Below are 27,319 nucleotides of genomic sequence, written 5' to 3' on the forward strand. Positions count from 1 at the left end.
GATTAGGCCTTAGTCCACCACGGTGGCCTAGTGCGGATTGGTAGACTTCACACACCTTCGAAATTCCTATAGAGAACTTCTCAGATGTGCAGGTTTCCATAAGATGTTTTCCTTCACCATTAAAACGAACGATAAATTAACAAACAATACACACATGATTTTAGAAAAGTCAGAGGTGTGTGCCCTTGGGATTTGAACCTGCGGACATTCGTCTTGGCAGTTCGTTCCACACCCAACTAGGCTATCGCCGCTTTAATGTTAATATTATACAGATAATGGTTTTCGTCTGTTCCTTGCAAAGGAGATGTAGACTAATTAAATTTTATGGTAGAACTATACTCTAGTCCAAATTAATAAATGAAGTCTTATCTTTGCCTAGTATAGTATTTGTTTTTTTTTTAATATCATTGAAAGTAGTGTTTTGAAATAAAGTTCCTATCGGTAAACGATAATTCGGTATTTGATAAAAGGTTTGTATTAAACCATTTTTGCGTAAGGCCCAACTTTTAGTTTAGGACCGATGTTTAGTTTCAGAGGTTTGCTTGGATTATATTTGCCTTGTTTTTTTACTACCCTAAATACGCATTCTGTATCTTCGTGCTGTACACAACTCGGCAGAAAAATATGATATATTGCTTTTAGACTGAAGTTATCTATTTGTTTCGGAATTGTAAAAAGTCATCTGTAACTTACAAGTTACACCTATGCTCTATTTTGTCGTTAGCTTGCCAATTTTTTTTCTATAGCTTGATGTAAAATATTTACCGCCGAAGACAGTACTATTTGCAGGGCCGTCTTTACTCGGAGTTGCAATAGGAGCATGGAATCAGGTCGCAGAGCCCATGAAAAAAACCACCGGAAAAAGAAACATACAACATTTTTCTGTCCGACCCTTGGAAGCCATTGACAATTCTTTGTTATTGGCAATGACGTGGCCGACTTTCACGCCTGGATGTCCGCTTGCCCTTAGTCCATTAAACTGTTGATATTGTTACGAAGTTTATGACTAGCATTCTTTATCCACATCACTGCTTATCATCAATAACGTTCCCCACTCTCGTGCACTAAATAGGCAATTAATTTCAGCATAAAATTCGTTTTATATGTCCCAGAGACGCTGGTACACGTCGGTAACATAAGATTTACATCGCAGCACATAATCATGCGTTATTAGATCAGATCGCCAGCTGCGATTCCCGGGGAGCGAGGTTGGGTGCCACAGATTTAAATTCTTTCGCAATTTCCGTGAGAATGCTCTTGTAGGGGTCATGTGTTGGAAGCATAGGTGCCAGGCTTACTTTCTGGGAGATTATCTGCATCTATACACTATCTTTATAAGTACATATTTAATTTATCAGTTTAATGCCAAATTCAATTCCCATTGCCGTATTTATTTAGTTATATAATAATTTATTGAAAAAATGTGGATTTTCTCTCGACGAGGTGAAATTGGACCCTCTTGCACCGTTTCTCTAGTGCCTAAGATGAGAGTGAAACCTTAAAAGATATTTATATAATATAGTTGAAGAAACTATGAACTAATCAACCGTGGATCATCACCAACTACTTTGAATAAATTTCAATCCACTTTACTGTGGTCGCTTTAACAATGTTAAAGATTTCAGCTTAATGATAATTGTACGAATAAAAATTATAGTCAGTTTATTGCCGCCGGGAATGCATGAAAAGATTAATGAAGGTGGAGGAAGCGCGAGATGTATGCCAGAATCGTGCAAAGTGGCAATCCGTAGTATCTGCCTACCCCTATGTGATACAGGCGTGATACTATGTAAATATTGCCGTCTTTTTGTATCTCAACTCGTCGGTCAATCGCAACAAGTTTAACAGCTGTTTTAGCTCGACAGTAAATTAATAGTACCTTCTAAATAACCAAGGAATTCTTGTTACAATCTTTAATATAAAAGTAGGTATATTGATCGGCTGTCATAATGAGACATTTTTTTCTTTCACTGCTCTACCCATTCCTACGATCAGCTAATCTATTTTCAATAGACCCTTCGTGCTCGATTCAGCGGAAAATCTGCTGAATGGTTCCGTCAACAGACCAATAGGGAAGTCGCTGGCTTGTTATTAAACTCTTTTCTGTGGCACAAGTGTCTTTTTAATACCCCTATATTGAGTTCTGGAGTTTTTTATATTCTCCAAAGGTAATACTTTCTGCTTGAAAGAGTTTGTTGCTATTTATGTTTCTGTATGACATGCGCAGCGGCGTGTAATGCGTGAAGTGCTTTGAATATTTGGGTAACGTTGGTATTGTTTTGGGCGGGATTGGTGTTGGTCGGTATATTAACCAGGCATTCTACTATTCTTATTATTTTGCTGTTATTAAAACACTGTGGATACCAAGCCCCAAGGCATCAATGCCTCGGGGCAAATGATGAGGTGTGAAGCAAAATAATCCTGAAATATTAATAAATGAAGATCGAACGTTAAACGATATTGTTAAAATGAATAATTGAAACCAAAATGATTGGCACAATTGGCGCGCAAAGAGCCAATTTTGTGTTAGAATAGGAGTAATTCGTTCGACTAATGTTATTGTTCGCTTTGATTCCCGAATTCACTGCGAGCGAGCTGTTCAAATTAATCGACCATTGCTAGGATATGGCAATTTTATCGTGTTCTTTTAGATGATTAAAACAGATGTCTTCATATTTTTATCAGTGATTAAGCAAATTTGTGTTGTTTTTATCTTGCATGGTTATACAAATTAATGAGACGACGATAAAAATAAGTGTTGTCAACATTTCATCTTATTCCTTAATGGATAATAAAGATAGATACAGTAACACCACAGTAAACACTGCCGTACAACATAATTTTATGTGCGATTTAGTATACCAGATAAATCAGATTTATCAAAAAACTTCATTGTTTCGGGAAATGACAAGTATTGTCTCATTATTCATGGCTCGTGAAAAAGTAGTTTTGACGATCGATGAATTTCAACAACATAGAGTACGGTATAAGAAACAATGTTTATTCGTAATTAATGCGCTGCCATACTGTTTATCTAATTGATATAAAAATTAATGATCATATTGCTTCACTTACGGGAAGGTTATAAGTTACCATATAAAATGTGGTCTACGTAGAAGATGGTCTTTGGCAGGACAAAGTCTGCCGGGCTCGCTATCTTTTAATACATTTATAATAAAATAAATGATTGTTATTGTAAAGATATTAAGTGCTTTTATAATATTACATACAAGTTTCATAAATCGAAATAAAACTATTTCTCGAATTTTATGGCGGTTTTCTATATTATAATTTTTTTAACAAAATTTTGAAGCCTTCATGGTCACGGAGCGGACTGAATTGTTGGTCGTTCGAAAAGTCAAAGTCAGAATATCTACCTAAATTTTAAAATAATATTTTTTTTTTATTAAAAAAGTAAAGTTCTCTCCTTCGGGAGAAGATTAAATTATAAAAAACCGCGATAAATTCTGAAAAATAGTTTTATTCCAATGTCTAACATTCACCTAAACATAACAAATCATTAAGTTCTATAAATATTAATTTCAGGAACAAACAACAACGCGGGTAAAGATAGGATCAAAAATAAACATTCGTACATAAACCCGGGCGAGCTTAAGGCCTGAGATATTTTATAATTCATCGCCCCACCGTTCAGTGCGAAGCGTATTTGGGCGCTGATCTGTGTCGCTCAAGGGTCAATTTTCTGGTCCGTCAACTAGAGTGTAAGGTTATTCGTAAACTACACGTTGATAACATTTTGTCTCTGAAGAACGATAGGCACAGGCCTATTACGTCACGGGATTATAAGCTCGCTTGGTGTAAAGATAAACGTTGACTACGCGCTGAATCTAATTAATTTAGTTGTATTCATTCGTATGTAATAAATAGATATACATTTACTATGACATTTTGATTTGTTTATTTATTATTTGTATATTAAACATAAAACTGGTTACAATAATGTATGCAACATATTATGACAAGAAAAAATCATAATTTTCGCGCCGCACTGAACTAAATTATGACGCATACGCAATAAAGCGATTTGGTGCGATTCTGCTCTAGTCGACGCCAGCCTTATATTTACCAGTTGCGTCTCTGCCTTACCTTTTGCAGATAAGGCGTAACCTTACATAGCCGTCTTCACGCAACTATGTTATAATCATGATTAATTATTCGTCCTACGTAATTGAAAACGTGCCTTTGTATTTGTTAGTTTAGGATTGATATATACTCATTCACTTTCTTTAGACTTGTTATTTCTCGTGGGCGAGATTCCGTCTGGTTGGGTTTTATTGTTTAATAGTGCCCTTTTTCTTTGTTATTTTCAGATTATAGCAGTAAGAGGCCATAAAGCATAGAAATTATTTCAAGGGACTTATAACGGGCCGACAATGCAGTTACTTGTTGATAGATATAATTGCTGTTGTTAACAGTCACTTCACATTCATTTCCTATGGGACAGTTTTACTTAGTCGAGCTGATCAGTCAAGCTATAGATAGGGTTACAATGGATTTATTATTTCCAATCTATACAAATAATGTGACAACAGATTTGTTTGTAGAAGGTCAGAAACTACTGCTCCAATAGGCTACTTTTATAAGTCTGATTTTGTACATTATTTTATATGTAAAAATATGACAAAAAGATTCAAACAATACAAAAAATTCTTCTATAAATGCATCGAATTTGATTGAAAAATAAAGCATTTTATCTTTGAAATATTGTTGAGTGCAGATGTCTCACACGCGCAGTTACGGCCGGCGACACTCGGAGACGTCACAGTTCGCTGCTTTTGTTATTTGACAGCTTCATTATTGCACGGGTTCTGAATAATCTGTTTCCACTATGACTTAATATATCCTTACATATTATAAAAACAAAAGTCCCCCCTTCTACCCTGCCTGCTTGAACGCGATAAACTTAAAAACTAGAGAACGGATTTCAACGGAATTTGGTATGGAGATAGTTTGAAAACCTGGAAAGGACATAAATTTTCTATCGAGGGAGTGTATATAGCGAGATGTTTAACCCGGAAAAATATTTTCACTCGGGCGGAACCGCGTGCATAAGCGAGTTTTCCTAAATGTATTTAAAAAATAAAGTTACCTACCTTTTTTCGCAAATTATTCAATAATATTATGTACAATATCTGAATAATTTAGGGACCTCTTTTATCTTGAAAAGAATATTAACGCGAGCGGGGCTGCAAGCAGATGCTAGTATTTATATCGGCTCGTTAAGCTTCTTGATAAGTTAGTAACAAAAAATGCTCCGGGGTTTCGGCAAGGCCTCCCTGCATCATAAGAAGCTTATCAAGATATTGAACAGGAATCTATATCGTGATCCTTTCAGAGGAATCGAAACCAACGCGTTTCATTTTATTAACCTACTTTGTTAGATATATAAGTTATTGATTGAATTAGAATTACTTATGGTAGGTATAAGTGTTTTTATACAGATACAAAAAATATAAATAAACTCAAAATTTTAATTAAGTTAAAAGTGAATACTTCTTAATTTATTTCAGTAAAGAAAAAAATATTAAGGAGATAAAAGTATGCGGGCGATTTTCAGTCTTAACATAAAACATCATCATGCTTCTATCAAACTGATCTACTTATTTTTTCTCACCTAATAATAGTTGTCTTAAAATTGATTTGCTTTGGACTAACGTTAAAAAAAATCGTGTGCAAATAAATGTATTTGGAACCAACGGTTTAAGCTGTCCGTTGTTACTAGGTCAAGAATTTTATTCAGGATCTGTTTTATTATGTCTGAGTAAACGCTAAACATAATCTATATAGGGCGATAATATTGAAAAGTCAATCCTCCAAATCAATGGGAAACAAACGACTACATTCAACATTGCATATGTTTTACTGGCGGATATTTTTCCGATATAATTGTCTCACTCTAAGCTATGGCGAGGAGCATCCATCGTGATACGTCATGGTCAAAAGAAAGACCGACATAAAGAGACAGCAATAAACCCCAGGTTAAAATACATCGTACAGTTTTATTGAACTACTGACGCTACTCGCTCCAATTTTATACATTTTATTTCAACTATGGTCGCGATACTTTTACATTCTTATGGGTCCCTGGTACTACACATCGGTTGGAAGACGTGATTTCGTTCCAGGTTTGCTTAGCGCAAATATAATTAAAATAAAGGTTTGATAGAGGGGTAATTGAAGAATAAAGAAAAGTAATTGTAACTTCCAAATTTTTTACAACTGCCATACCCAATTGGCAACTACAATTCCCTTGGATATCTGGATATTTACATTTGCATAAGATGCCCCATCGCTTTCTATCAAAAATATTGGCAAAATCTAGACACACTTGATAGGAGCTCACTCAGTCACTTTGCCTATGTGTGCGTAATTTATCTTTGGTAATAAAAAATACAGTATGTAGAGAAAGCTTTTTAAATTGAACAATAAGCGTTTAACAAAAACGCCCCATGTTGGTTATTATGATGTGATAAATGAACGTTTTATTTATTAACAAGGTTAAGCTTAGGGTTATCAATTACAATTTTAAAATATGTTTTTTAATTATTAAGCGTTACATACATAGTTTTGTTAGCATTTTTATGATGATATGATAAAAACTATACTGGACTTAGAGGACTTTCACCAACGTTATGTCTCTCTGTCAAAAAATCAATTATTGTAACGTAAAAATCATTAAAAAAGATCATGTTACACATTTCCTTTTATTTTTTTTCATACAAGCGACAACCCTACGTCGAACATCCGCAACAATTTTTATAAAAGTACACTCTTTGTTTTGTCAAACATATTATCATGACAAGGGAAAATATGTTGTGAAAGTTGGAAACAAATAGCCAAAGCTGAGCTCTAAACAATTCACCAGGTTTGGGAATTTTTATTAGCTTTCAGCCAGCCGCGGTTTTGATCAAACCGTGGATATTTTATAAATAAACGAGTTGAGATTGTGTGCTTTACGATGTGAAGTTGTTCCCCATTGGACTGAATAATAAAATTACTTTGGTTTGTGAAATTTTGGTGTTAGTTATTACTTTATCTTTAAGTAATATGGAGGAGGGAGAAAAAAAGGCAAATTTCATAAATGGCTCATAAATTTTGATTACAGAATTGGCAAATAGAGAACAGTTAAGAGCGGAACCTAAGTTTTATTTTATGTCAGAAATGTTTAATGCGTACAAAACCACGAGAAAAATAGATGCATGAAAATAAAATTGTCCATAAAATTCCATCGTCAAACCAAACTGTTATTCGACCGTTGTATAATATACAGTCAGCCACACAAGTAGCTAAAAATATTCAATACTTCCAAATGCTTCTACACATTAACTTCTATACAAATATTCTTTTTACTTTATCTATACTAATAATAAATCTGTAGAGAGGTCAATTCTGTACATGAAATATATTTCCAAAATAACTATCAGCGGGTGATTAGGGATCGATACTGATGCTAAGAATGCAATTAGTAAAATTTTTGTCTGTCTGTCTGTCTGTATAACCGTTATAGAATCAAAAACTACTCGACGGATTTTAACGAAACTTGGTACAATTATTTTTCATACTCCTGAGCTGGTTATAGTATACTTTTCATCACGCTACAATTAATAGGAGCAGAACAGTGAAGGGAAATGTTGGGAAAACGAGAGAAGTTACTCCATTCTTTAAGCTTCCGTCGCGTATGCAACGTTAATGGTTAAAAGTTCCTTCGATTTCACCAGAATCCTATCATCAGACCCTGACCGGACAATCGGACCACCTGCGTACCACCATACATTAAAAAAACATCCCGACAAATTGAAAACCTACTCCATTTTTGAAGTCCGAAATCCACGCGGGCGAAGCTGCGGGCGGAAGCTATCTTGAATAAAGTCAACTCTTTGAAGTTTATATTGTTGAAGAAAAAATCATAGTTGTTAGAGACACAAAAATTTAAAAGTGATGAAATTTCTCTGACTCTCTCTGACTCAAACTCTCTCTCTGGCTATACCTTGTTTACCCAGTGGCCATTACTAAAAAAAGAAATATCCCAAGTTCCTGGAAGGTTGTTTTTGTTACAAGGGTGAGATACTTAATCCCCGTAACGAATTCCGTGGGTTAAATAGAAATCGATATTATGAGTAACCATCTTTCAGCTATAAAACTTTTCACTGAGGAATAAAAATAATGTTGAAACAGTTCGAATAAAAAATAGGATAGCACTCTGGAGTCATATTATATTAAAAATTCATCTACATTATTATATTTGTGTTGCTTTGTTTAAATTCAGGAGCTGTTTTTTATAACTAGGAAGCGCCTTTTAAATATTCTAAAGGCATAGTAAATTTTTAGTTTTTTTTTAAAGAATATCGGTCTTATTCATAATAAAACTATCAGAAGTATCGGAAGTTTATCTGGGCGTTATCGGAGGCATGTAAAAAATTGGTATTCATAATGGTTTAATTGCGCTAAAAGTCTCCGATAAAGATGCTTTGATTTATCGAGCCTAACCCCCGTCTTTACACCTATGTTAAGCGTTCGATAGCAAAAAAATGGCTGACGTCGGTCAGCTGTTTCGAGTTTGACGCTTGTTGCCAAAGTCAGTATGTACTTAGAAGTAAACAACATTTCGACTTTGTAGCCCATCATTTTCGTTTCAAGAAGTAATTTTATTTAGTTACGTATTAAAAATGCAAGCTAGGCTGCTTTAGGTAGAAAAATGTGTCGTCAGAAATTCGATCCGTATTTTCTGGATAATGATGAATTCCGTAAACGGTATTATTTTTCCAAACATACGGCTGCATTTATAAGTGACTGATAGTCCGCGAAGAGTTGCAGCTTCACCGTATAGTTTGTGGCAGATCACCAGAATTGCAAGTATTAATTAACTGCATTGACATGTTGGGATCGTCATGAGGTAAGTTAATCCTATTCCATATTTATACAGACTTCGGTAAATACGTATACCTAATGATGACCTACTTTTAGATTCGTTTTCTTAATAGATGCAAGATGTTGGAGATCTCTATGGATTATCTCAAGCCACTACCAGTGGTATATGTATGTAGCAGAGTGGAGCATGCGCTCGTATTATATACTGCAGATTATAATTATGCTCCACTTCTTTTCAGAGGAACCCTTGTTAAGGCTGGAATTTCACCATGTAAAAGGCTTCCCATCTATAATTGGTTGTATTTATTACGCCCATATAAAATTAAAATATATGGTGGTGATGCAACCTGATATTATATAGAAAAGGATATTATTCCCTCGATGTTGTTGTTCAGGTAAGATTTTTAGGAATATGTAAAGTTGTAAATTAAATAAGGTTTTACTTTCTTGCATAAACTAAACTCAAGAATTGTTGTAGGTGACTTGTGATGCTAATCAGATCAGAGATATTGTTAGATGGCAAAGCAGCACTCATAACTCCCGGATATTGCAACAAGAACTTTGGTGTGTGAAAACAGCATTTTCAATGTCTGTTTCATGGCATATCTAAAATTTGACAATGTGAAGACTACTATTGTGGCTCTTGCAGTGTTGCACAACATTGCAATTGCTCAAAGAGAGATAAATGCCACAGAGCAGTGTGTCCAATATTGAAGAGGTATCAGAATCAATTATTATCATCATTGACCCAAAACTTAGACTAAAGTTGTTCACACTGAAAGGTAACTTATTATACAACATAATTAAAGTTAGTCATTGTCATTTACTTTTATAAAATGTATATTTTTCTTTTATTAATATATCTCAGTTGTAATTTTTTTTATTCCACTGGAGCTCATTGTCCATCTGAATAGCATGCAACTCTATCTTGTGTTGCACTTCTACTGTTGCAATTTATTCTGCAGATGTCGGACAAACCTGAAATTATGCAATGTATAAGCATTCAACATAATACTCAAATAAAAAAAATATTTATTCAAATATACAACAGTAGTATCCCACAGGATTATAGCATAAAATTGAAATTACTTAATAATGATTTGTTAATACCTCCCTTATATTTCCAGGTGGTGGTGGATTATAATATACTAATGCATCATATGCATGCCTTAATCTGTGTATTGAACAAATTGTAAATCATATTTGATTATATGTTGACTTGTCATAAGAGCCTTTTATATGCCTACATGATAAATAAACGTTTTTATTTATTTTCTTTGTTATTTTAACTACATAATAAAGACCTCAAAAATATGTTTTACTTATGACTTACCTAAAACATGATAATAGCATAAAACGGATACATACATATCCTTTATATTTTCTACTGGAAATGGGGTCTGAGGAGGCACAATGAGTATGATCTAAAAAATAAAATTGATTTATTCCTTGTATACCTATGTCAATGTGCTGTTTTAACTTTATTATTTGTGCTGAATGCCACCAGAGTACATAATCACTATTGTATATTATCCTAATATTTTATTTATATGAATATTTTAAGAGTGGCTATCGTAGTGCGTATTGTTGGACATGCGCAACGCAAGAGTAGCAATATTACATTTCAATTAACACAGCTCCCCCAATGAATCTACGACACCTACATGAAATTGTAGTTCGTGTCGATATTTTATGTTCAAGAATATGAACCCGCTCCCCTAACCAATTTTTTTTAACATAATCTTGTAAAAAAATAATAGTAACGCAGGCATGAAGAGCGCAAACGTTCAAATACAGAAAAGAGCTGCACCAATCTTGTCTTCCTCCTACCCCTTTTACTTCTCTACCATTTTATCGCAAATTGCTGCCTTCGTTGTTCCAAGTTTTTACAAAAGAGTTTCGAGAACATCATATAATATATCTTCTTCCTGTATTTATTTTGTTTACTTTTTTTGACAAAATGCCATTGTGACAATGGACTGATATTTTTTTATTGTCTGTTTCCAGAGACAAAACTTGGTAGTAATTGGTAGAACTTATTTTAATTTTTTTCTACGTAATGGTAACATTGTGCACATTTAAAGGCCTTTTGTTATCTGACGTTTATGAAACCATTATGAATAAGAAATTTTATCGAAGGCTCGATAAGCTTATAGGACGTTTTAACTATTTGAGATTTATACCTTCGATAAGGGTTTTATTATGAATAAGACCATATATCTATAACGCTAATTGTCGATCAAATATAGCGCCGGTTGTTGATTAATATCTAAGCTAATTTAGTATAACCTGGCTTGCACGGCTTGAAATTACACATAATAATATAGCTTAGTTTACATAGTTTGCAATCTGTACACAAGTTGCTCATGGTAGGATATTTTTGTATCCGTCCGGATTGCGACCACCGTTCACAAGGCGGTAAAACCTCCCATAGTGGCCCACGTAAGTGGAAGTTAAGATTAAATATATCTTTTTTATTTTTTCTTTCCTGCCAGCTCGAGCTGGCGTCTTTGTTTACTTTATAGTCTTTCATTTATTTAATGACCAACATAAAATGCGATGATAAAATGTCTTTAGATATATAAGCGACTTTATTTAAGTAATAATTAAATATTCACACGCACCTTGACTTAACATAAGCGCAACTATGTTTGCCTGCGTGATGAATAAAGAATTTCATTTTTATTTATTTGAGCAGGATGGCATAACTCTGTCGACTAGCATAGGAATCACCACCAAAATCTGTTAGCTATGCGAGGTAAGATAAATTAGCTTAGTTTTCTGTTTGCAACTTGCATAGGATACTGTACGATAAATTGCTAGACAGTTAGTACGCATGCCAGCTTTTTTACTAGGAGTACACTGGCTGACCTAAACGCCTTTCATCAGACTGAAATTTAACAATAACTATAGCGTATATTACCATTCTAAACATTGTGTGCCGAGCTGTCCGCCATTAGATACCGGGCCTAAGTGTTTAATTAAATACGAATTGAATACCATCCGGTTTTATGAGTTGATTATATTTTCGAGTATGTACTTTATTATCTTTCCCTTAGAATTGGTTTGGGATTGAATCCTAAGGCGTGTCAAATTAAATTATATTAATATTCTATTTATATTGAAAGTTTACATGCGAACTTTCTATACGCAAATAAAAATTGGATGAGTCATTATACACTTTATTAAAGCTGTAGCAGCCTTTATTTTGAATACTTATAATACAAACGAAGTTATACATAATATCAAGCTATGGTTAAACCCTTATACTCCCTGTGACAATATCTGGTGGATTTAAACTTATATGCCTTTACACACTTCACGCCTTTATCTTCAAAAGGGTAGGCAGAGGTGCAATCAGATCACCCACTAGTCGTCAACAAAGTTGTCCCGTGATGTGTATGCCATACCGGGCACAAATTCCAGATTCCAGGATTCCGAGCAGAAAAACCCGATGTCAACGTATTCCTTTAATAGATAAATTGTTTAATCAACTAATACTTTAGTCGACAGTCTACTAAGAAGGTAAACTACTGAGCAGTTTTGGGTTATTAACATAAAACAATATTTAGCTTTGAGGGACTAAAACAATGGGTAGTTTAACAAGGAAGTTAAAGCTAATATAATTCCATATTATTAAGGAGACTTAACAAAGATCAAAGTGAGTTTAGTGAAGTGCTTTGTAACTCAATCGTATTTAAAGTATCGTGGTTCGTAAGCCTCAGTATCAACATGCTCAGTGTATCGTCATTCAGTTGTTTTTATTACAATAAATCATTTGTATTTGTGTAGCCATTTCAGGAAAATAAAAAACTACGCCTTGCTGTCGAAATATGGAACTAATTGCTTGTAGTGACAACATTCACTTTAAAACGAAAAAGCGAAATGGGGCTTCTAAAACCGGTTAGGCATTTTCCTGATCAGACTATAATTTATCAAATGGGTCACGTGATTTTGAATGAACTCAACTGCGCATCAACACACGATATCAGTCTTAAAAAAGACAAATACCTTCCAAAGATCTCACTCATTTCACGACATGCGACAGACATTTCATGTTGATACTATGATAGTAGTGATGCTCTGATCAAGATTACTGATCGATGCTGTACACAATTAAATGCGGGACTCTACATATTTAATAATACACCCCTTACTCATAAACGATATTTGTCTAAGGACGGAGCATTGCTATGATAACAAGTCTGTTTCTCGGTGCTGACGGCATGGCATCCATCGCAATGCGTAGACATAGGGCCCTTGTGATTGGCTAATGTTGAGATACAACTTTAATCTATTTGGCTGTCAGATAAACAAAGCTGAGAAACAGACTGGTTATCACATTCCAGTCCTTAATTTAAATAATGTTTATGAATACGGGCGTTAGAATACACATTAATTTACTCAAATTAAAACATTTTTTATTACTAAGTACATTCCGTTGTATAAAATACATCAGACGTACTTTTCAGAAGATATATTTAACCTTGACAAACGTGTAAAAAAATTCAAGTCATTAATCTTAATAAGTCATGATGCTTCTCTGATCTAGCGTAAAAGCATTTCTAAGTATTTTAAAATTTCACCTGAGACCTAGCTGTGAAACGTGGATTGTAGAGATAGGTTATAAAATATGATCTAGTGGGGTAATAAATTACTCTACGCATTAGTCCACAAATTATACTCACACTAAAAATTCTCATTTTTTTTGTCACCCCCTTCCTTTTTATTACTCCTTTTAATATACGTACTGAGTTCTGTTGTTTTGTTATATGTATAGATGTAGCCAAACGCTAGCCCTGCACGGAATACCCAGACTGACCCACGTGGCAAAGAGCCAAGGTGCCAAGGTGGCTCGCGTAGCCATAACTCTGTTTTGAAAAGCAATGTATTCTAAGAACCAGCTGCAAGTCTTCCACGCTGTTTGTATTAAGGATACAATATTAGTACCGTTTGAAAGTGGTAATACGTTTACATAAATTGCTGTAATATTTTAAACTGTAGTGCGAGGGGATTGGGTTCTTTACCCGACTTGATGGAGAAAGTACATGATAAAAACTGACTGTAGTGACTCATGGTGACTTGTACAGCTACATTGTACGTATATCAGGTAAAGTGGATTTGGGTGTCAAGATGAAATATATATATAAAATGAATTTCCTCATCGTATAATTAATTATGAAGTGGGGTGTATTTTACATATCTTCTGATGAGCAAAATCAGTACCCATAATTTCATATAACATTTTATTATTACGTGCAAGGCAAAGTTACGTCAGCGCACCAGATGGTAAGAGGAGTAAGGTTCACTAGAAGTCAACTAAGGAGAGATGATTACCCCACGGCAATCGACATAATTATGCCGGCCTTGTCCCCACAAGAGATATATACAGGCTGATCCCGGAACGCGAGATATGTGACTCACAAGTTTGAACAACTTGAGTATGGTGGTCGCTATTAGGGCGGATATAAAATATATCCTACCACCAACACAATTAGCAGTAATATTTAGCTACACTTGAATCTACTGCACAAAATGAACTGTTTGTTCGTTTCCGACTATTTTTATATACAAAAAAGTTTTTGCGAAAAATCCGGTTTGAACCGGCTCAGACCGGTTCCGAGTTATTTACGTTATTCTTGAAATATCTATTTTAATGGTTGAATGGAGGTTGAAAGCGTGTTGTTCGAGTTGGGACGTGGGCGCGTGCATTATAGGGTTATTGCGTTGCAAACACGAGGAATGTGCTGTGTAAACAAACAGTTAGGTGTAGCGCACACTACAATAATAAATCGTACGACATTTTGATCGTACTTAATGGATGTCACTGATATTTTAGTAAAAATGTATTGACACGGCGCACCTATACTGCATTCGGCTTTGAAAAACGGCGCATTATTGCACACATAGATAAATTATTATTATTTGAACAAACTACAGTATGACGTGTGAAAGTAGAAGAGCATGTCTTCATTTTCATTTGTATCATAAGAGGAATTTTGTTAGACGACAAACTTCAATCAATACTGACGCGTTACTATGGCCGATTGACAATTGTAATAATTAGGTTAATTTTAGCGTGCCACTAAAAGCATCCACACCATTTTATCAAAAAAATATTGATGGTTGCAGTTTACTTGTGACTTTCATCGAAATTCCGGGAAGTGAGACTAAAATGTTATCGAAACCTATGAACGGACATACAAGTTCAAGATTTTATCTCGGAATTTGTAGTAATTTGTGGAAGTTAAAACTCCATTAGTGCAGTACCGGTTTGATGTATATTTGTCTTCAGTGAATCGCTGATGGTAAAGTAGCACAGGAAGTTAAAGTCAGCGATGACGTGGGTGTCAAGTCCGCGGACTCAGCCTCCGATGTGGGCTCCCCTGAAGCCGTGGTAATACTCTTAACGGATTTTATCGACCTCTCCCTTCCTTCGCTCTTCTTTTAATCCTCACGGTTTGACAAACAATCACAATTTGATAAAAATATTGTGGAAAAAAAATTGTCGTGTGCGCAGCCCTTAATACATAGTTTATGCATTCCTTGTCATTCATTTTAAATGCAAGATGACTTATTTATATCACAGTCTCTATCAGGAAGCTGAGATTGAATTCTTTAGTCGCATTAAGTTGGTTTATAAGGTATAAGATATGGGAGGTTATTTAAGTTTTCCATAAATATTATATTCACGCCTGTAACTCTAGAAGGATAGATTGAAGTACACTGTGCCAACGATACAAATCCATTTTAGCCTTTACAATTCTTTAAATACTAAGACATATTTGCAAGTGTATTCATTTAAGTAATAAACACTATTAATAAAGGAGGTAAAGGTATTATTAAATGTTAATGACTGCTTCGTTAGCGTGGTTGTATTTTGTGCGCAGTACGCTACCGCCCTGAAGTCCCTGGATGGAATCTCGGGTCGGGCAATGTTATATTGGGCTTGTCTGCTCAGTATAAGCCCGGAGTATGGCATCATTGATTATACAGATAGCCTGGCCTTTTATCTCATAATAGGTTGGATTAAACAGGCAAAACGAGGCCTCCCTGGTTGCACGTCTTCCTTCCCCTACGAGGACGAAGGCGTGTGGTGTTTGCTGAGAAATTTTAATTACATTTTGTAAACTATCGATGTTGGCTTTAAAATATTGTTTATTGTTTCAGTGTGACCAACATATTCCTAGTGAACCTCTCTGTGGCGGACCTGCTAGTGACATTGTTCTGCATGCCGGTGCAGATCGCGAAGGCGGTCACCGTGCTCTGGTACTTCGGCGAGGTCATGTGCAAGACTCTCAACTTCTTGCAAGGTGAATAATTAGTTGATATTAGTCTTAGCAATGTGACTTTACAGAATGCATATAGTAATGAACCGTGCAAATTTTTGGAGTTAAAATATCATGCGTCTATCCCATAGGGAGGCTGCGGATTGCCTCTCTGCATGATTCTGGTACACTTTTTTCGCCTCTCCACTTTTATTATTTTCCTCATATATTTGCCGAATCAGGGTACTTTTAACTTGCCCGATTCTAAGAATGACAGATTATGTGAGATTATCTGACTTTCAAAGGTTCAGTGCAGTCGATCCTTACCGGCTATTCCATCTACACTCGCTTTTTATCACTCTTTTGAGATAAAAGCTATCTCATAATAGTAATATGTAAAAATGGCACGGTCTTTACCAAGTAGAAAATATAAATTTGACTTTTATTGATGTGTGTAGACTAATCTTACATTTGTATATTTATATAGGAAATAAAATATTCCCCCGAGATTGCTCATCCGCCAAAATTGGCATCGGTAATTGGGTAATTTTTCATCAATTTGACGCCATTCGATGTGTGGGAAATTTGCTATTGATTTACGATTAAGATTTCCTTAAATATTGGAATAATGGTAAAAATCAAGTTTTTTTTTTTAAGTATAAATCTCGACACTATGCCGGCTTGTTAGAACCGGATACACACAGTCTGACCCTGGAACGCGACACACTTACTAAAGCCTTTAGAGCGGGTTCTTATACATTGTATATGGTGGTCGATATCCGAGCGGATACGGAATATATCCTACCATTAATATGTTCATCTTACTTTCCTGATGTACATTACTGGATTTAAACAAATGTATCCCAAGACGAACCTTTTTTCACAGCTTCATGCGGCAAATGTGGGTAATCTGAGATATCCACAGCATCGAAAGTATCTAGATATCGAAAAAGTAACATTTATTGCCACAGAAGAGGGAACATTTCCATGTGCAATTACACCGTGGTAACTGGATAGCCATCTCAGCACACGCTGTGTTATGATGAAAGCCATCAAATTCAGTGTTGGTTTTCAGTTTCCACCCAGAGTCCAGCGTGGACACCAGAGGAAAATAGTCCATAAACCTATAGCTACCTAAAGTCAAAATCAAATCATTTATGTGCTGAATATAGGTTACATGAATGTTACAAGTAATGTAAAAATGGAAAGTCTCGCCTTATTATCCCTTTACTTGGCGTTTGTAATATGCCTAGTACAAATACAATATATTTCAAACCACACCATGGTTGTACTGCCTGCTTTAAACGATAAGAGTAGGTACAGAGACGAAAAGAGGTATTTTAGTGCTTAGGTATCTCATTAATTATATAAAAGCAAATTATCAATTTTATACATGCAAGCCAAATCAGCCCACTGCTTCTGATGGTAAATGAAGTGGGGTAATAGTGTCGATTTGCGAGAGATGATTACTCTCACCAGTCGACAAAATTATGCCGGCCTTTTGGAAGTTATGTTTGTTTTCTATAAGACGGTGACACTATCCCTTTCGAAACGACCCATTATTGTAGACAGATTATGCTGGATGTCACGTATACAATCTCTAACCACCCATGTATGGAATATATCGGGTGCTTTCCAGGCGCCTACGAAATCCCATACAAAGAAGCATCATAAGCTCTTGAGTTGTGTCATCCTATTTGTTTCGTAGAAATCCTACTCCAAAGGTATATAAAATAAAGCAGGTAACTACACTTTTAGAGCAGCCCTAACAGTTCATCAAGTTTGAGCGGGATCAAGTTTGAGCGTGATCTACTATTTGGCTTAGCTCATCTCTAACCGAGATACTTGGAACGTAGATTTAGTGCCTTTTAACTAGTATCGTGTTTAGTTATTTCCCCTCTCACACAGCGTCATGGCGAGTCAGGAATAAGTGGAAAATAGTATTGTCCCGTATGAAGATGGTCAAACTGAACATCTCTGGTGCCTCATTAGTTTTATTTAACATAATATTATGAGTATATAGGTAATACACGTCGGCTTTACCCACGTGAAAATCTGTCCCAGTCCAAAAGTTTCTTATCACTGTAGCGTTTCATAGCACCATCTTTACGACACCGGCGCTATCCTTTTAATAAATGAGTTGTCTGTAAGAGATTGCCTTATGCGCGATAAGACCGCCATTTGTACTTATTTTCTTGTTTTATTATTTTTATCCCTGGTGAACAATAAAGTTTAATAAATAAATAAATAAAAAAAATGAGATTTTAAATTAAAAAATAAACCTACTTCTTAATGCAGGACATGGTCTATGCTTGTGCCAAATTCAAAGCCGTTCAGCGGTTTTAATTTTTACTTCTAACAAATCCAAACATTTTTATTTCAGACAGTACCGACAGTAAGTAATTAAGAGTAAGTTAAGATAATAAGGCGACAAGCTATTTTTATTACTACTATTCTACTTAACATCTAGCTTTTCCGATTATTATTGTATTCATGAAGTGTGTGTGTATGAGCCGCAAATATTTGCTTTAAGTTTTCGTTTTCGGGTCCGATAGTTTCTCATAATTGAAACGACTGTAACCCTTTATTAGCTTGGAGTCAGGCTCTTGTGTGACTCTCATGTCATTAAATTTAAGAACTATTACCAGTTTAGTTAATATTTTGTTTCACGCTTTAGCATGAAGGCAAGTATGCAATATACATTTTGCACTCCTTATCTTTATATGTGAATAATTTGCAAGTTAATGAGGATTCAGTATTCCCTGAATTAACTAAGCATTGACATAAAACGCGGGCTGTCAATCTAAATAGATTTTGTATTTACAGGAGCCGCGGTGTATTTTTATACGACTAAACGACGTTAAGTAAAATCCTTCGATTAGTATATAGGTAATAAAGAATAGGTATTTTCTTTTACGTGTCTTTTACAGGGGTCAGCTTGTGTATGTCCGGTTCCAACAGGCCGGCATAATTGTGTCGACTGCCGAGGAGAAGTCATCTCTTGTCTATCTACATTCTATTGGACCCCACTCTACTCACCATCAGGTGTTCTGGGTTCGCTTTACCGTGCATTAATAAAAATCTCATATACCGTACCAAATAGTAGTGCCTACAGCAAACACAGAAGTGAGGTCGATGACGAAACCTAAAAGAATAGCTGTTAAAAGTTTCTTAAGCCAAAATAGGAAAACTTGGTTACCGCTGCTCGGTAGAAACATTAAACTAAAATTATCTAGACAGGCAGGTCTCTTGTACACGAAAATGTTCATAAGTTTTGTGTTAATGTTGGTACCGTTAGTATTCACTTTCAATATTCTCATTGAAGAATACTGTAGTCAATAAAATTACTAGACTTTGGCAACTTATCATCTAATGTCTCACAGTGACTAGCACAGCCGAAATTTGGATGGTGTTACTGGTATTTTTGGTCGACTCTTCAATCTGAAGCTTAAAAAACAAACCAAGATAATAGCAGCCCGTCTCTCGCATACTAGAGACCTCATTTAGCCTCTTAATTTTAAAAGAAAAGTGGGTACTCTCAAATAATAGCATTTAGCAAAAAATTTACTCCAAAAAACTTCCTCGAACTTAATGAGAAAGGCTGGAACCTTCGAAAAATTCGTAAACCGTAACACAATTTTGTATAATTTTTTGGGCAAACGCGCGCTGCCTGGTAGAAATTTCTGTTTCGTTTTTTTCCACCTCGCGGAGTTTTTGTATTTTTTATCATTTTCCCGATATCAAATAAATTATGGCAAGCTACCAACACGTCACAATAACTCAATTTAAAATGCGGAGTTTTGCAATTTTATGTTTATAAAAAAAAAAAACATTGTTAGAAGTTATAAATGCGAAGTAATAAATGATGTTTTACAAAACTGATTCGGCATGACAATAGAAAACTTTGTTCATTGTGTGCGTACATCAAACATTAAATAACTAAAATTCATAAAACGAAGGAAATCTTTTCGCCTTAACTTCGGCATTACTTTTTAATAAAGCGAATTTTATATACACAGTATTAAAGACTATAATGTGGTAAGCATAAAGTCTACTTACCAACAAGCGCAGTATTTGACATCTAACAGAAAGATAGACCGCATAACGCAGAAATATCGCAGAAACTCACAGGAACGCTGAAAAAAAATATATGAATTCAATTGGGTATCTGTGTTTAACTCTAGCCAATCCGTAAAATTTTACATATTATAATAAAATTGTAACTGCAAGAGATCTGTACATTATCTGTAGATATTGTAGAAAAACTAATAAGGTGGGTCTTTATTGCAACAACAGAAGTCAAAACAATTTTTTAGATTTTTTCTGTCTGTATGTTTATACACGCATCACGCAAAATGACTGCATAGCATTGAACACAATTTTTATCGATGTGTTGCTAGAGATCTAACTTAAAATATAGGATCCATTTGTCCCGGGGAAATATAAAGCGGGGCTTTTATTCCGAAAAGACGTTGTCGGAGTCGTGAGTAAATAATACATTTTTTTAGTAATGAAATTATTAAAACTAATTAACATAAATCGCACAACATAATCAATAATAATAAGTAGAAATTCTGTACACAATTTCGTTATGCATACGTGAGCGCTAAAAACGATTTTAGGCAATTTATCCCCTAGAGGGGTTAATGCTATCACTCATGGGTCTGGCCGGTTATAAAATAAATTATATCTGGTAATATAGCCAATGCTAGCGAAATGTTTTGTAATTAAGTTGATATAATCGTAGTTTATGGCAATTAACTTATTTCTAATTTTATGATAACAAAATTTATATAGATTATTTCTCTTATTTTTGTTAGATTTCATCGTTTCTTCGTTTCATTGCCTACGATTTAATACGTATAACTTAAGTAATTGTGTACGTTGATGCTGACTTCATTGAGATGATACACTTTTGCGGCATATTTTTATGGTTCTTGCTCGTAGCTGCGCCTGCGTGGAGGTCCATTTGTGACAAAAAACCAAAGCAGCCTTTGCAGTTTCTTATGATATAAGGTTACTCATTACGAATCATCGTCAGAATAGGTTAAGTATTTTAGCCGTGAGAGGATATTAGGTAGATAAAGTCAATTCTCACTCTAATAGAAATGTCGCGTGCGACTGACATGTTGCATATCCTGTACTGGCAAAAGAAAATTCTCAGATAACTTTTTAAAAAACAAGAAATATAATGATTTATGTTTACCCAAATGTTAGACATTGATATAAAACTATTCACACATTCAAAGAGTAGCTTTCATGGTCACCGCGGACTACTATCTGTCTACTGTCCGCCCCGTAACCATTTAGGCTGCAAACTTTCGAAACGACGAGAGAAAGTAGTAATATAAATCACCGTGATAAAATCCGTAAATAGTTTATCACATGGAAATATGCTTGCCACGACGTTGTACGTGCGAGATTTGCTCTTGCTCCTTTATTAGACTTGACGTGTTTGTCGCAACGCACAAATAATAATGCCATATTGAAAAGTACTTATGCAGGTTAAGAATATACGTGCCCATCTCTACTAATACTCTCTTCAGCTTTAGTTGAAGAGAGCGGTTTATTGTTTAATCAAACGCGCTTATTTCGGAAGCTGCTTCCATTCTGATAATTCTTTTACGAAAAGGCAGCTACAGTAACTTCGACCGGTACAGGCAACTACTTTACCAGAGAAGGTCGTCTACGCGATTAGAGCCGCAAAAACTAGTATTTTATAAGATAAGAGCCTAATGTTTAACGATTTAAGGATTACTATACGTAATCTCAACGAATCCAAGAGTTTGTCATTGAGAATTACTACGCTGGAAATGTCTTCCAGTAAACGACGCAAAAATATATTCTTTATGTAATAAAGGATATTTTCTGCAAAATAAAGAAAATAATGTTTAGTAAAAGGAAAAAACACTAAGCTCTCTCTTACAGTCACCTTATACAAGGTCTAGTGTATTCTACTTGTCGAATAAGTGAGACAAAAGTAATTTGTTTTAAACTTGAGTGTTTTACAAGTTTCGTAATGTTGGAGACTTACTTGACTTTCGTCACACTAATATTATAACATGTGAAAGTTTGTAGACATGTTATTTGGTGGAATATAACTATTTCAACAACATAATATTTCTTTTTCTCGTAGCAATTTCTATTTCTGCCGCCGAGTAGTGTGTAGTCACTGTTGTGTTCCGGTTTGAAGGACATTGTAGTTAGTGTTACTATTGGATATATTAAGACTTATAAACCAATATCTCAGAAGAGAATCTCATATCTCAAGATGGCGAGCGCAGTGGCATACCGAACAATACTTTGTAATTCAAAGTGTTGGATGGTGTTTCTACTATGTATGGGCGGTCGTATCACTTACCATCAGGCGAACGGCAAGCTCGTCTCGTCATTCAAAACAATAAAAAATATAAATACACATTAGACAGTAAAACGACATATTTAACAATAAATTCGTATCGCAGAGATGCGTGCAATCACGTGTTTTATAACAGCTAAAATCATCGAGCACAAGATTTAGCGATAGTAAAATGTTTAAAGGTTATTGTTTTGCACGGAACGTTGTAAAATAAATCTGCGTTTATAGTAGGCACCGACGTTCGTAAACCAGTTTAAAATAAGCTTAATGAACGATTAAATAAACGTTCTTTAATATTAGGCAAATTGTTTGGGACGAAATTTGAGTGGTCCTGCACAATAAGTAAAAGGAGTAAGAGTTCGTTTGGGTATCGGACTGTCTGTTTCTGTGGGTAATGTTCAAATTGTTGTTCGATTTTTTAAACATTATAAAGTGTGATTATTAGTTAAAAATAAAATTTGGGTATGTTACATTTTTTTTATTTAAAAACAAAGGTTAGGTATAATGTATTTAACGGTTTATGTCTTTGAAATTATTGTAAAACGTATGTGAATTATTTTTTTTCCAATCTAGTCTGTGACGGGAGTTGGTTTTGAATATATTAACCTCCGATGTGAGCCTGTATTAAATGTTTCTGTTTCTCTGCGACTCCCACGGGAAATATAGAGGCAAATGATAATCTTAACTGTATACCGCAGGGCATAGTATGTTCAAATAATCATGATTTCTAATTATGCTTTTTAAGTTTTCTTGTGCCGAATTAAGCTTTTTGTCTGTTTTTTAGTAATGTTTGTAAATATGTTTATTTTTATATTACTAAAACGGCGATAGTTCTCGTTGGTTTTGGGAGCGGACTGCCGAGACGAATGTGCCAAGGGCACTCACCTGTGACTTTTCTATAAAATGATGTGTGTATTCTTTGTGAATTATCGCTTGCTTTAACAGAAGCTTTTAGGAAAACATCGTGAGGAAAGCTACTTACCTGAGAAATTCTCTAAATCCGCACTAGGCCAGCGTGGTGGACTAAGGCCTAATCGCTCTCAGTAGTAGAGGAGGCCCGTGCCCAACAGTGGGACAGTATATAATACAAGGCTGATATTATTATTTTTTTATATTACTGTATTCATACTTATTAGACGTTATATTAAACGTGCTATAGTTGTGGCATTGTTCGCCAAGGTGAAGCAACTTTTCGATATTCTGAATAGTTTCTCAGTAAATATTCTTGACTACGTTAAGTATTGTTATTTGCAATTTTATTAACATATTCAAACTTGTGATACTAGTTTTAACGTTTTATTGAAGTTTCTTTCAATGAATTTCGTAAAATGAAGAAGTTATTTGAAAGTAAAATGGAATTGGAGTGTTGGCAGTATTATATTTTTTTTACTACAAGGTAGAGTCTGGGTAGATATGGCACGCGACGAGTAAGAGAGAAATATGTCAAATTGGGTTATATATTGTTATATGGATGAACAAGGGACAAAATGAGAATACTTAATGTGTACAAGAAATTTAACTCTTATTAACTATAAAAGAATTATAAATTAAATCAATAAAGAGCTGTCGTAACAATTGACTCCATCCCATTATGAAGATAATTTTATTATAGCACAATCAATTTTATTCAAACCATTGTGCGTATTCACACTTGACGCACACAGGTTAAATCCTATTAATGTAGTTTTAACCATTTCTCACAATATATTTATAGAACTACGTAGCTGTAAGCGGATTGTTTTGTTTATTTTTAAACAAACTATTATATAAACGTTTTATGACTCTCATATTGGCTTAATATCGTGTGCCGGTTTATATAAACAATTTTATTGTGTAAAAAATAGATTTAATTATAATATTAAACCATTTATAGATGCACCTACTAGTTTATCTCTGCACCACCCTGGGTGATAGAAAATGTCTTTGACATTAAGTCCTTATATAAAGTGTATACTCCTCTGTATATAAAGTGTATAAATAAATAAAAAGTTCCTTGTCAAATAGATTTATTTCTTTCTATCCATCCCATTTGCTGTTAGGAACGGTTCGGATTGTACGAAGGGTGAACTGCGCAGTAGTTTTGATGACATTCAATTTTGAGAATACACACATGATAAATGATTTTTCAGTAGAGTGACAATGTGACGGGTAATAATTTATTTGATAAATTACCCTTTGAAACTTTCGATCAACGTTTACATTTATAAATATTCCATATAATTTGAACATACATACATACATAACATCACGCATTTATCCCCGAAATATGCAGAAAGGTGCAACTAAGGCACCCACTTTTCGCCAAGTATGTTCCGTCCCAAGATATGACAGGGGCGAGCCTATCGCCATATCGGGCACAAATTCCAGACTCCGGGCTGATACTGAGCAGAGAAACCTAAATATCACTTTGCCCGACCCGAGTTCGAACCCAAGGACCTCAGAGCGCTATTGTACCGGACATGCAATACAACTACGCCACCGAGGCAGGCAGTAATTTGAACATAATGTGTACATAATGCAGACTATGTTATAAACTTTCTTTCCTTTTTTGGCTCAGTAATTCTATAGACTTGCCTTGCTTGGTTATATTAAGATCGTTTAGGTTCTAGTCGTCAACGACGGCGTTGTGTGGTTTTGGCAGACTTCATTTCTTATTTACAATTAGGTTAGGTGTCCTCATAATGTTTTCTTTCATTATTAAAGCGAACGATAATTCTTTTATCTAAATATGAGAGACGTTTAGTATAATTTTCCTCCATAACACTTCGGCTTGATATTCGAAAATACTGGCAGATCACAAAAAAAAGTCTTAATACGAGAATCTAACAATCAACCCGTCGCGTCGTTTTCATTTCATTTCTCGACCAGTCTAGGGTTCCAAAACAGGACCTCCCATTTCACATTCCAAGTATACCACACCACGAGACCAAAAAGTCTAGACTAACTAGCGATATTATATAACCAATTCGTGCATATTCAACATATGAACTCTTTATTTTCCTCCCCAGGAGTAGCTGTAGCATCAAGCGTCTTCACGATCACTGCCATGTCGGTGGACCGATACTTGGCCATCACGCAGTCCCTGAGGCAGCCGTGGATGCCGTCGAGGCGTGGCATGCGCACTCCTCGCCGCCCTCTGGCTCGTGGCGTTTGCAATCTTCGCCCCACTGCTAGCAGTGGCGGCTGTGGAGCGAGAACGAGTCCCCTACTGTCTCGCACAAGGAATGGATCGGTAAGTTGGACCAGCCGCTACACTGCTCTTTAAATGCCAACGGATAAAGTCCCATATAAAAACTTGATAAAGCTAGTTAGTACAAGGGTAATATTTCCCCGTGAAGGCTTTACATTTCTGGAATATTCTAGACATACGGACAAATTTATTTCCCAGTTTGAAGCGCGAGGGAAGCGGTATTCAGTTTCTATTTGAAATTTTAGATATCCCAATGATTGTAGACAGCTACATCAGGTAAACGACCTGATCATCTGCAGTCGTTTCTCAATAACATAAAGAAAAAGAACTGTCCCGTCGCGAAAGGCAAAACTATTCCTTAAGAGCCAAGCCACAAGTCGCCGCCGAAGCGGTACCGCGAGCGGTTTTATGTCAGCAGCGACGAGAGGCGAGACACATATACGGGAGAATGGGAGGCTATACCTGAGCCAGAGCAGTGCGGATAGCGCCGGAGTACCGCTCGCCGCGCCGCTCGCCACTTACACCGTTTTCGTGGTTTGGCCCTAATAGAATTGCAAACAAAAACTAGAGAGAATAAAAAGGAATGAAATGGCGTTTGCACAGTACATATTCTCAGGTAAGCTTTCTCGTAATTTATGAGAGTTGCAGACACAAGGTCTGTAATATAATTTACAAACATTATGTTGTTAAAGTCTAGGGATGCTAATGAAATTTGACAAATAAATTTGTCTTTGATAACCAGACTCCGTCTGGGTTATTGATGTTAATTATTATGATAGTAAGCATACTACTACGTAGTACCTTCACTACATACAATATTAACTCGCTCTTTTAGAGAATTCCCTTTCTTATGGTGGGATAGGTGTTATTACATCTACATTTTCCTACTTAAATAGTCCACGAGACCCTGTAATGAACTCAGGGTTGTGTAATATAAAGAAGTTACAGGAATTAATTACGTGCAGATATTAAATCTCGTGTTCTACAACTTCGGTATTGGCACGCCCACTGCACACGAATTAATTGTTTAAGCCCATTAAAAGTTCTAACGCTTGCTTCAAAATTAAACCTTAATTTGTTATAAAATCACGCTTAAATGCTTCTGTTTGTATGATCAGGGTAGCAAAGAAATGTTTCTTAGAATTTATTGATAATCATTTTCAATGATTTAAATTATTGTGTGTAATAGATTTAGTAACTTTAACGTCATTCAATAAGCGTTATCCCATTGGGATCATAGACTGTATCTACGTGTCTACCTTTTTCAACACGGGAAATCCATTTACGGATTTTTGTCAAACTCATAGGCGTGGATTTCTATTGAGCTCAGGCCTCAACCTTCCTTCAGACTAAAACCCACGATTCTTCGCACTTTCTTCTGGGTCATCGAGGTGCGCATGCAACTGCATTCAACCTCAGCTCCTGCGGCAGTCGATTATAATTAACCACTCGAAATTCCAGAATCGGAGCACGTATGATGCAACCGGCCTTTTTTACGTTGCACTGCTAAGGAATTACATTAATCCCTAAATCTAACAGCTGTTTTCCATTCGTTTAATTTTTGTCCGTGGTGCTTTACAACTGGCTTATCTAGTTGTAAACATTCCTGTAATT

General features: G+C 35.3%; 1 protein-coding gene and 1 long non-coding RNA gene across 2 annotated transcripts in view; both read left to right on the forward strand.

Moving 5' to 3' along the window:
• LOC119190721 (QRFP-like peptide receptor) overlaps nt 1-26,067 on the forward strand; it is a 102,776-nt gene extending 76,709 nt beyond the window's left edge. Inside the window, exons 3-5 of the mRNA XM_037443176.1 lie at nt 16,060-16,202; nt 25,524-25,747; nt 25,969-26,067. Of these exons, the coding sequence (XP_037299073.1) occupies nt 16,060-16,202; nt 25,524-25,747; nt 25,969-26,067 (466 nt within the window). The remainder of the gene's footprint in view (nt 1-16,059; nt 16,203-25,523; nt 25,748-25,968) is intronic.
• Nucleotides 8,520-9,565, forward strand: LOC119190805. Its single transcript, XR_005113143.1, has 3 exons — nt 8,520-8,914; nt 9,129-9,284; nt 9,368-9,565. It is a non-coding gene; the product is annotated as an uncharacterized LOC119190805 (long non-coding RNA).
• Nucleotides 26,068-27,319: the final 1,252 nt, after the last annotated feature.

This window comes from Manduca sexta, chromosome 26, assembly GCF_014839805.1.
Source record: "Manduca sexta isolate Smith_Timp_Sample1 chromosome 26, JHU_Msex_v1.0, whole genome shotgun sequence".
NCBI lineage: Eukaryota > Metazoa > Arthropoda > Insecta > Lepidoptera > Sphingidae > Manduca > Manduca sexta.